The 12,092-nt window shown below is 52.8% G+C and overlaps 1 protein-coding gene across 3 annotated transcripts in view; it reads right to left on the minus strand.

The window, feature by feature from the left end:
- Positions 1–12,092, minus strand: part of frmd5a (FERM domain containing 5a) — a 276,610-nt gene continuing 264,518 nt past the window's right edge. For 2 of the 3 annotated variants that reach the window (XM_085968385.1, XM_085968387.1), the window contains one exon: positions 1–1,314. In XM_085968385.1, the coding sequence (XP_085824511.1) occupies positions 746–1,314 (569 nt within the window). In that variant the 3' untranslated portion in view covers positions 1–745. The remainder of the gene's footprint in view (positions 1,315–12,092) is intronic. The other variant, XM_085968386.1, reaches the window with a different exon arrangement.

The following is a 12,092-nucleotide window of genomic DNA, read 5'->3' on the forward strand; positions in this document are numbered from 1 at the left end:
TTGCTCCCTGCCTGCTCTTTATTCCAATCTTAAAAACCGGTTCAACAGTCTCACGTCCTCAAACAATGCTTCCATTATCAGCCTCTTTTTCGTTTGCATATATATATATTGCTGTAGTCTGTGTGGAAAAACCTTCCAGGAGGGAATCCATCCAGGGATTTTTAGGGATGTCCCATGAAGCTGTACAGCATTCAATAAACAAAATAACTTTTTTTTTGTCAAATTGTTAAAATATTACAAGGAAATGATTAACAAGCATTGAAAGTCTTACAATTCTGAGGGAAAATCCCTCGTCACTACAACCAGGATACTCGATATATTTAAACATGGAGGCTGATGGCTGTTACTAGTATTAATATCACGGGATAGTCCCTGTACTTTTATTAAAGTCTGGAGACAGGACACCTCTTTAACATCACAAGAACAAAACTCCACACTTTGTTACTCAGTTCCTGGGGCTACTAATAGTTAACCACTTATTCTAACAGACTTTATATAGCACAACAGTCTCCCAGCTTCATAGTGCTGATGGGTGGCGGGGGAAAGGGCAGGGGGTTGAATGTGGATTTCCCTCTTTGTTTAAAATCCCTTCTTGAAATCTCGATGATTCAGAGAGTGTCCCAGCAGTAGTTGAATTCATCCAGTAAAGGTGGATTTATGTGCCGGATGGGGAGAAGGGGAGCCCAAACTTGGCGTCATGTTGTCTTCTCAAAGCCCCTGGGCCGATAGCTCAGCTGGAGCGGTGTCAGGTGTCAATGAGAAGGCTTAGCAGGTACCGCACCTTGCAGGCAAACCATCGCCTGAGGGGACAAAAGTATTCATAATGGAACTGTTCAAACTCCGGCGTCTGCCGTATATCACGTAAAAAAGCAACGTCTATATCTGACTCTGTAAGACCTATGAGGAGGAGGAGCAAGACAAAGAGCAGCCCAACTGTCACAAGCAGCAAACGGACCACACTTAAAACAAATGTATTCACCTGTTCCCTCTGGGCACTGTCACTAACACCTGCAGGTGAGGCACTCGCCCCTCTGCCCGGCTCCTCGGGCTCTGGCGAGACGCCCAGCTCCAGCTCCTTCTCCTCGTTGCCGGTGCTGCCGTGGTTCTGCCGGGGGACCATGGGGTCCAGGCCGGGCTCGGACACCGGGGTGGGCAGGACGCTGTCGGCCGGGCTGTACAGCTCGTCTGCGATCACGGATGTCCGCTCGCTGCCCTCACCGGCGAAGGTCTTGCCCATGCGGGTGCCGAAGGCGTCCGTATGCGAGGTGGATCGCACTGGCGTGGAGTGGGCGCTGTCTCGGAGCGATTCCAAGCCTGCAACAGAGAGAATTGGGGACTGAGATGCAAGAAAGACAACGAGCTGGGCGGCCGGGCAATGGGACACTCTGTGACACAGACCACACACGGGAATCCGTTTCAGGAAAGACTGGAGAGGCTGGGGTTGTTTTCTTTGGAACAGAGGAGGCTGAGGGGAGATTTAATTGAGGTGTATAAAATTATGAGGGGCCTAGATAGAGTGGATTGGAAGGATCAATTTCCCTTAGCAGAGAGGTCAATAACCAGGGGACGTAGATTTAAAGTAATTGGTAGAAGGATTAGAGGGGAGTTGAGGAGAACTGTTTTCACCCAGAGGATGGTGGGGGTCTGGAACTTGCTGCCTGAAAGGGTGGGAGAGGCAGAAACCCTCGTCACATTTAAAAAATACTTGGATCTGGACTTGAAGTGCCATAACCTGCAGGGCTACGGACCAAGAGCTAGAAAGTGGGATTAGGCTGGATCGCTCTTTTTCGGCTGGTACGGACACGATGGGCAGAATGGCCTCTTCCTGTGACCAAGCGTGCTCTTGTCTTACACGCCTTCCAGCACAACTTGTAACTGGATTAGCTCAACTCAAATCACTTCATGTTTGTCTCACAGGTCAATGTTCGTGGGTTAGAGAACCCAGGGACAAATGAAAAGGCCCAGAATTCTAGCTGTAAGTCACTAGAGCTGGGGTAAATGTGATTTAAATACTGGCACTTACATTGCAACTGAACACATCTAAGTGTCTGAAAGTGCTTCAGATTGAATGAGTTCTGAAGTGTGCAGACTTGTTATGTAAGTGAATGCAGTCATTCTGCACCAGCAACGCACCACAAACCGCAATGTGAGACCAGATCATCTGTTTTAGTGATGTTGATTGAGGGATAAATATTGGCCCCAGGACACCGGGGAGAACTCCCCTGCTCTTCTTCGAAATAGTGCCCGTGGGATCTTTTACATCCACCTGAGAGAGCAGACAGGACCTCGGTTTAATGTCTCATGTGAAAGATGTTTTCAGCTGAGATGTCTTAGCGTGGGCTAATAAATGAATCCTGGAATGTCTGGAATTTTCAAATGACTGCAGCAGGTCAGTCAGCATCTGAAAAGGAAAAGGTTAATGTGGGCTCTTCAACATCCTCTGTATTAACTTCAGATTTCCAGCACTAGGCAGGGTATCGCGGAAAGGGCTTTTGTTGCCAGGTTTATGCTGTAGACTCCTGAATTCTAGTAACGGACCTGATTGGCCATGTGACTGCTGTTCCCCAGCTGTGAAATACTGCCTAATCTCAGTTTTAATGTGTGTGTGAGTATGTGTGTGTGTGAAAGAAAGACTTGCATTTATATAGCGCCTTTCACAACCACCAGACGTCTCAAAGCGCTTTACAGCCAAATGTGTGTGTATATGTGTGAGAGTGTGTGTGTGTGACAGAGTGTGTGTGAGTGAGTGTGTGAGAGTGTGTGTGTGTATATGTGTGAGAGTGTGTGTGAGAGTGCGTGAGAGTGTGTGTGAGTGTGTGTGTGTGTGAATATGTGAGTGTGTGTGAGTGAGTATGTGTGAGAGTGAGTGTGTATGTGTGTGTGTGAATATGTGAGTGTGTGTGTGTGTGTGAGTATGTGTGAGAGTGAGTGTGTGTGTGTATGTGTGTGTGTGTGAGTGTGAGTGTGTGTGAGAGAGTGTGAGTGTGAGTGTGTGTGTGTGAGAGTGTGTATATGTGTGAGAGTGAGTGTGTGTGTGTGTGTGAATATGTGTGTGAGTGTGTGTGAGTGTGAGTGTGCGAGAGTGAGTGTGAGTGAGTGTGTGTGAGTATGTGTGTGTGTGTGTGTGTGTGAGTGAGTGTCTGTGTGAGAGTGTGAGTGTGTGTGTGTGTGAGAGTGAGTGTGAGTGAGTGTGTGTGAGTATGCGTGTGTGTGTGTGAGAGAGTGTGAGTGTGTGTGTGTGTGTGAGAGTGTGAGTGAGTGTGTGTGTGTGAGAGTGTGAGTGTGTGTGTGTGTGAGGGTGTGTGTGAGTGTGAGAGTGTGTATATATGTGAGAGTGTGTATATATGTGTGTGAGTGAATGTGAGTGTGTGTGTATGATGTGTGTGCTGGCACGGTCATGCAGTTAAGCTATAAGATCTGTAGAGGGAGTACTTGACCTGTTTAATTGTGATTGCTTTTCAACTCTCCCACACAGCGATACATATTTTACATTTGAAACGAGCAGAGTCCTGGAACCATCGCAACCTTCTGCTTCTCGAAGAAAGCCGAGAACGTGAATTTCAGAATGTTCGATCTTGCGTGTCTCCCTTTCAAAAACACATTTCAACAATTCTACTCCACCAACAAACATCTCTGATCCGGAGAGCTCCGAGAACACCGCCCTCCTGTCCCACCGACACCACCCTCCCGTCCCACCGACACCGCCCTCCCGTCCCACCGACACCGCCCTCCCGTCCCACCGACACCGCCCTCCCGTCCCACCGACACCGCCCTCCCGTCCCATCGACACCGCCCTCCTGTCTCATCGACACCGCCCTCCCGTCCCACCGACACCGCCCTCCCGTCCCACCGACACCGCCCTCCCGTCCCACCGACACCGCCCTCCCGTCCCACCGACACCGCCCTCCCGTCCCATCGACACCGCCCTCCCGTCCCACCGACACCGCCCTCCCGTCCCACCGACACCGCCCTCCTGTCCCACCGACACCGCCCTCCTGTTCCATCGACACCGCCCTCCTGTCCCATCGACACCGCCCTCCTGTCCCATCGACACCGCGCTCCTGTCCCATCGACACTGCGCTCCTCTCCCACCGACACTGCGCTCCCTCCCCTTACCCCAGTGGAGAGACACAGCTTTAAACCAATGGTGCTTTCCCTGGTGCTGGTGAAAAGCTCCCTGAAGATGATCAGATCCCCAGTCACTGGCCGTGCTGCCTGGATGTAACTTGGTTAACGTGTTGCACAAGGGCACATATGTCGAGGGCAATGGACAGAAAGGGGAATATTCACTGAGAATAACAGATGGCGGACATGTTCCAAGGCAGTCATTCAGTAGAGAGATTCGGATGATTGAGCGGAACTCTGACGCTACAAACATCTCCGTGCAACTCCCTGACAGAGATTTACTCACTTTATAATACAGCGCATCACAATGAACCGCAGATGGCAATAAAACCCCTTCCCCGTCAATCACTCGCACACACACTCCCTTTGACCTTGTTGGGTTCAGTGAGCTTCTCCCGGTTACAGAATTTGTTTTTTTTATTTGTTTATGGGGCGTGGGCGTTGCTGGCAAGGCCAGCATTTATTGCCCATCCCTAATTGCCCTTGAGAAGGTGGTGGTGAGCCGCCTTCTTGAACCGCTGCAGTCCGTGTGGTGAAGGTGCTCCCACAGTGCTGTTAGGGAGGGAGTTCCAGGATTTTGACCCAGCGACGATGAAGGAACAGCCGATATACTTCCAAGTCAGGATGGTGTGTGACTTGGAGGGGAACTTGGAGGTGGTGGCGTTCCCATGCGCCTGCTGCCCTTGACCTTCTAGGTGGAAGAGGTCGCGGGTTTGGGAGGTGCTGCCGAAGAAGCCTTGGCGAGTTGCTGCAGTGCATCTTGTAGATGGTACACACTGCAGCCACGGTGCGCCGGTGGTGGAGGGAGTGAATGTTTAAGGTGGTGGATGGGGTGCCAATCAAGTGGGCTGCTTTGTCCTGGATGGTGTCGAGCTTCGTGAGAGTATGTCTTCCCTGGAATAGTTTGCCAAGGGAGGTTTGTAGAGATGAGTTGCTCACAACTTGACACAGTCAAACTGGACATGTGTTTTAAAGAGAAACACATTGGTTGGGTCAGTAGGAAGCTGTGGTCTTTTCTTTATGGTGTAGAGTGGTTATCTTGTGGAACTAATAATCCAGAGAACATGAGTTATAAATCCCACCATGGGCAGGTTGAGAATTTGCAACTCAGTTTAAACAATCTGGGAAATAAAAAGCTGGTTTCAGTAACAGTGACCGTGAAACTGTCGGATTGTCGCAAAAACCCAACGGGTTCACTGATGTCCCTTTAGGGAAGGAAACCTGCCGTCCTCACCCGGTCTGGGCCTACACGTGACTCCAGTCCCACACCAACATGGTTGACTTTTAACCGCCCTCTAAAATTGCCCAGTGAGACACTATTGGGCAACGAGGGACGGGCAATAAATGCCAGCCTCGCCAGTGACGCCCACATCCCGAGGATGAATTATGTTGGACAACAAACAAGACCCTCCAAACTGAGTGGTGCTGAGGCTAATTATAGCGGCTCCATCCTGACTAAGATATTCTCCGATATAAATCAGTCTACGTACACCCACAAGCAGATCCTGTTGCTCAGGCTGAGTTCGAGGGGCACGTCGCTTTTTAATAGTGCTTTGGGGGGAAAGTGTGACAGTTACAGGATGTGCGGGCGGCATACAAGACGTTTAATGCAACTTTTCAATTCTTCCATTTTCAGTGGGCGTAATGAGCACCGAGAATTGGGTGGGTGAGGTGCAGCAGGACACAATGACAGAGTACAAGTATTGAGGATCAACTGGACTGGTACCAGTCAAACACTTCAAACCATTGGGTAATAGAAGTTCTGTCAATTAGGGATATAAAATATAGAGAATTAAATAGACTGAATAACTTGCATTTATATAGCGCCTTTAACATAGCAAAACGTCCCAAGGCGCTTCACAGGAGCGATTATCAAACAAAATTTGACACCGAGTCACAAAAGGAGATATTAGGACAGGTGAACAAAAGCTTGGTCAAAGAGGTGGGTTTTAAGGAGCGTCTTAAAGGAGGAGAGAGAGGCGGAGAGGTTTAGGGAGGGAATTCCAGAGCTCGGGGCCCAGGCAGCTGAAGGCACGGCCGTCCTGCACCTCGACTCCATTTACCTGCCTTTGCGTCATATCCCCTGATACCCTTACCCAACAGAAATATATCGATCCGAGCCTTGAAAGCTCCAACGGTCCCTCAGGTGCCACAGCCTTTTCAGGGCGGGAGTTCCAGAATTCTACGACCCAGAGGTAGTAACATTCCAGAGTGTGAGATGTAAGTAACAAGCACTTGCCCAGTAACATAGAAACATAGAAGATAGGAGCAGGAGTAGGCCATTCGGCCCCTCGAGCCTGCTCCGCCATTCAATGCAATCATGGCTGATCATCCAAATTCAGTACCCTGTCCCTGCTTTCTCCCCATATCCCTTGATCCCTTTAGCCTTAAGAAATATATCCAACTCTTTCTTGAATATATTTAGTGAATTGGCCTCCACCGCCCTCTGTGGCAGAGAATTCCACAGGTTCACCACTCTCTGGGTGAAGAAATTCCTCCTCATCTCAGTCCTAAATGGCTTACCCCTTATCCTTAGACTGTGACCCCTGGTTCTGGACTCCCCCCGCCATCGGGAACATCCTTCCTGCATCTAGTCTGTCTAGTCCTGTTAGAATTTTATAAGTTTCAATGAGATCCCCTCTCATTCTTCTAAACTCCAGCGAGTATAAGCCCAATCGACCCAATCTCTCCTCATACGCCATTCCTGCCATCCCAGGTATCAGCCTGGTGAATCTTGGCTGCACTCCCTCCATGGCAAGAACATCCTTCCTCAGATAAGGATGAGAGAGGTGGAGAGGTTTCGGGAGGGAATTCCAGAGCTTGGGGCCCAGGCAGCTGAAGGCACGGCTGCCAATGGTGGAGCGATGGAAATCGGGGGATGCTCAAGAGGCCAGAATTATCTCTATTTAAAATGTCCACTCCACACTATAACTACACAAGGTCCACCTACGATATGTCGTGCTGCACATTATCCACAACACACACTACTGATAATCAGCTTTGCAACAAGCAGGTTTTCATTTTGAACTGCTGTCAGCTGGAGTGACAGGGACTGTGGAGACCTTCCTTACAGCTGTTCACACACACACACACATCCCTCATTCGATCCCCGGACTGCGTGGAGCAGTCTGATCTGATCTCAGCTGGTGCGGCACTAAGCTATTATTGACTGCAGTGTCTCCAGGCCATGGTTCCTGCACCTGATCACTGCCCAATCACCCACATGGATATCAGGCTCTGATGTGTTGGCTTCTATGATCCAGTAATCCGTGATGAATAATTCAAATCATAAGGGTTTATGAAATTGTAATATCCATGCAAGCTGTGACTGAGCATTTTAATTGTTGGTTAGTGTTGACTTGCTTTCCCTGGACTGTAGAGATACTCGCTGCTCTTTGAGAAGGTAAAGGTCATTTCAAAGGCATTATTCGTATGTTTTGATGGCAAAATAGGCAGAAAACTCTCAGCGCAGACTTGGTGCCTTTGCCCTAAGATTTATCAGATTAAGATAAAGTGCTGGGCCCCACACAAATCATTGTGTATTGGAAGGAAGCTGAGAAAACCACTTCTCCCCAACATTACGAGATTAAACCTCCTTCCGTTAAAAGCATCTTTGGGCGAGAAACTCGGTATCGCCCCGTTTCGGGCGCTACATTTTGAAACCAGGCGCGAATCATTCTCAGCTTTTGGTAAATTCAGTGTTCGCGCTCTGATGCGCCATCAATTACTCAAAAGACTGAGGTTAAGCGAGTAACAATCAGGCTTTTATTAACTAAAGAATGAAGGTCTTGTCTCGAGTGGTCGACCCGTCCAGAATACTAAGGGACTGGGAGGTCGTCACTTATATACCTGGAATAGTGGGAGGAGTCAGCCGAGGCATGTCCAGACCTGTACCTAGTGGAATACACATACAGACACAGACAGGTATGACAGTGGTTTACCACACGCTCCAGGAAGGAAGTGGAGCAGTAAACCACGCAGGAAGGGCAGTAGGGGTGCAGCACTGCCCACGGGGCCGTGCAGCGCTGCCGGGATCCGAGCGCTCCTTCCCTCCCTTAAAGGGACAGGCCGTCGCTGCAGGCTCTGCATTGCAATGATCTCCCTCGTCACCGAGGGCAGCCGGGATCCTCGACGATCAGCCCCCAGCTCTCTAACAGAGTGCGGGGCTGATCAATCGCGGAGCCCCTAGCTCTCTAACAGAGTGCGGGGCTGATCAATCACAGAGCCCCATGCTCTCTAACAGAGTGCGGGGCTGATCAATCACAGAGCCCCTAGCTCTCTAACAGAGTGCGGGGCTGATCAATCACAGAGCCCCTAGCTCTCTAACAGAGTGCGGGGCTGATCAATCACAGAGCCCCATGCTCTCTAACAGAGTGCGGGGCTGATCAATCACAGAGCCCCTAGCTCTCTAACAGAGTGCGGGGCTGATCAATCGCGGAGCCCCATGCTCTCTAACAGAGCACGGGGCTGATCAATCGCGGAGCCCCTAGCTCTCTAACAGAGTGCGGGGCTGAGCAATCGCGGAGCCCCTTGCTCTCTAACAGAGCACGGGGCTGATCAATCGCGGAGCCCCTAGCTCTCTAACAGAGTGCGGGGCTGATCAATCGCGGAGCCCCTAGCTCTCTAACAGAGCGCGGGGCTGATCAATCGCAGAGCCCCGAGCTCTCTAACAGAGTGCGGGGCTGATCAATCGCGGAGCCCCATGCTCTCTAACAGAGTGCGGGGCTGATCAATCGCGGAGCACCTAGCTCTCTAACAGAGTGCGGGGCTGATCAATCGCGGAGCCCCATGCTCTCTAACAGAGCGCGGGGCTGATCAATCGCGGAGCCCCTAGCTCACTAACAGAGTGCGGGGCTGATCAATCGTGGAGCCCCATGCTCTCTAACAGAGTGCGGGGCTGATCAATCACAGAGCCCCATGCTCTCTAACAGAGTGCGGGGCTGATCAATCACTGAGCCCCATGCTCTCTAACAGAGTGCGGGGCTGATCAATCACAGAGCCCCATGCTCTCTAACAGAGTGCGGGGCTGATCAATCACAGAGCCCCATGCTCTCTAACAGAGCGCGGGGCTGATCAATCGCGGAGCCCCTAGCTCTCTAACAGAGTGCGGGGCTGATCAATCGCGGAGCCCCTAGCTCTCTAACAGAGCGCAGGGCTGATCAATCACAGAGCCCCTAGCTCTCTAACAGAGTGCGGGGCTGATCAATCGCGGAGCCCCATGCTTAACAGAGAGCGGGGCTGATCAATCGCGGAGCCCCTAGCTCTCTAACAGAGCGCAGGGCTGATCAATCGCGGAGCCCCTAGCTCTCTAACAGAGCGCGGGGCTGATCAATCGCGGAGCCCCATGCTCTCTAACAGAGCGCGGGGCTGATCAATCGCGGAGCCCCTAGCTCTCTAACAGAGCGCGGGGCTGATCAATCGCGGAGCCCCATGCTCTCTAACAGAGCGCGGGGCTGATCAATCGCGGAGCCCCTAGCTCTCTAACAGAGCGCGGGGCTGATCAATCGCGGAGCCCCATGCTCTCTAACAGAGTGCGGGGCTGATCAATCGCGGAGCCCCTAGCTCTCTAACAGAGCGCGGGGCTGATCAATCGCGGAGCCCCTAGCTCTCTAACAGAGTGCGGGGCTGATCAATCGCGGAGCCCCTAGCTCTCTAACAGAGCGCAGGGCTGATCAATCGCAGAGCCCCTAGCTCTCTAACAGAGTGCGGGGCTGATCAATCGCGGAGCCCCATGCTCTCTAACAGAGTGCGGGGCTGATCAATCGCGGAGCCCCTAGCTCTCTAACAGAGTGCGGGGCTGATCAATCGCAGAGCCCCATGCTCTCTAACAGAGTGCAGGGCTGATCAATCGAGGAGCCCCATGCTCTCTAACAGAGCGCAGGGCTGATCAATCGCAGAGCCCCTAGCTCTCTAACAGAGCGCAGGGCTGATCAATCGCGGAGCCCCGAGCTCTCTAACAGAGTGCGGGGCTGATCAATCACAGAGCCCCATGCTCTCTAACAGAGTGCGGGGCTGATCAATCGCGGAGCCCCTAGCTCTCTAACAGAGCGCAGGGCTGATCAATCGCGGAGCCCCATGCTCTCTAACAGAGCGCAGGGCTGATCAATCGCGGAGCCCCGAGCTCTCTAACAGAGTGCGGGGCTGATCAATCACAGAGCCCCTAGCTCTCTAACAGAGTGCGGGGCTGATTAATCGCGGAGCCCCGAGCTCTCTAACAGAGTGCGGGGCTGATCAATCACAGAGCCCCTAGCTCTCTAACAGAGTGCGGGGCTGATCAATCGCGGAGCCCCATGCTCTCTAACAGAGTGCGGGGCTGATCAATCGCAGAGCCCCATGCTCTCTAACAGAGTGCGGGGCTGATCAATCGCGGAGCCCCATGCTCTCTAACAGAGCGCAGGGCTGATCAATCGCGGAGCCCCTAGCTCTCTAACAGAGCGCGGGGCTGATCAATCGCAGAGCCCCTAGCTCTCTAACAGAGCGCAGGGCTGATCAATCGCGGAGCCCCTAGCTCTCTAACAGAGTGCGGGGCTGATCAATCGCAGAGCCCCTAGCTCTCTAACAGAGTGCGGGGCTGATCAATCGCGGAGCCCCTAGCTCTCTAACAGAGTGCGGGGCTGATCAATCGCGGAGCCCCATGCTCTCTAACAGAGTGCGGGGCTGATCAATCGCGGAGCCCCTAGCTCTCTAACAGAGCGCGGGGCTGATCAATCGCAGAGCCCCTAGCTCTCTAACAGAGCGCGGGGCTGATCAATCGCAGAGCCCCTAGCTCTCTAACAGAGCGCGGGGCTGATCAATCGCAGAGCCCCTAGCTCTCTAACAGAGCGCAGGGCTGATCAATCGCGGAGCCCCGAGCTCTCTAACAGAGTGCGGGGCTGATCAATCACAGAGCCCCATGCTCTCTAACAGAGTGCAGGGCTGATCAATCGTGGAGCCCCATCCTCTCTAACAGAGTGCGGGGCTGATCAATCACAGAGCCCCATGCTCTCTAACAGAGTGCGGGGCTGATCAATCGCGGAGCCCCATGCTCTCTAACAGAGTGCGGGGCTGATCAATCACAGAGCCCCATGCTCTCTAACAGAGCGCGGGGCTGATCAATCGCGGAGCCCCTAGCTCTCTAACAGAGTGCGGGGCTGATCAATCGCGGAGCCCCTAGCTCTCTAACAGAGCGCAGGGCTGATCAATCACAGAGCCCCTAGCTCTCTAACAGAGTGCGGGGCTGATCAATCGCGGAGCCCCATGCTCTCTAACAGAGTGCGGGGCTGATCAATCGCGGAGCCCCTAGCTCTCTAACAGAGTGCGGGGCTGATCAATCGCGGAGCCCCTTGCTCTCTAACAGAGCACGGGGCTGATCAATCGCGGAGCCCCTAGCTCTCTAACAGAGTGCGGGGCTGATCAATCGCGGAGCCCCTTGCTCTCTAACAGAATGCGGGGCTGATCAACCGCGGAGCCCCTAGCTCTCTAACAGAGTGCGGGGCTGATCAATCGCAGAGCCCCTAGCTCTCTAACAGAGTGCGGGGCTGATCAATCGCGGAGCCCCTAGCTCTCTAACAGAGTGCGGGGCTGATCAATCGCGGAGCCCCATGCTCTCTAACAGAGCGCGGGGCTGATCAATCACGGAGCCCCTAGCTCTCTAACAGAGCGCAGGGCTGATCAATCGCGGAGCCCCTAGCTCTCTAACAGAGTGCGGGGCTGATCAATCGCGGAGCCCCATGCTCTCTAACAGAGTGCGGGGCTGATCAATCGCGGAGCCCCTAGCTCTCTAACAGAGCGCGGGGCTGATCAATCGCGGAGCCCCTAGCTCTCTAACAGAGCGCGGGGCTGATCAATCGCGGAGCCCCATGCTCTCTAACAGAGTGCGGGGCTGATCAATCGCGGAGCCCCTAGCTCTCTAACAGAGCGTGGGGCTGATCAATCGCGGAGCCCCTAGCTCTCTAACAGAGTGCGGGGCTGATCAATCGCGGAGCCCC

This window comes from Somniosus microcephalus, chromosome 27 (genome assembly GCF_052327205.1).
Source record: "Somniosus microcephalus isolate GS21.2 chromosome 27, FLI_Smic_1.0, whole genome shotgun sequence".
Lineage (NCBI taxonomy): Eukaryota > Metazoa > Chordata > Chondrichthyes > Squaliformes > Somniosidae > Somniosus > Somniosus microcephalus.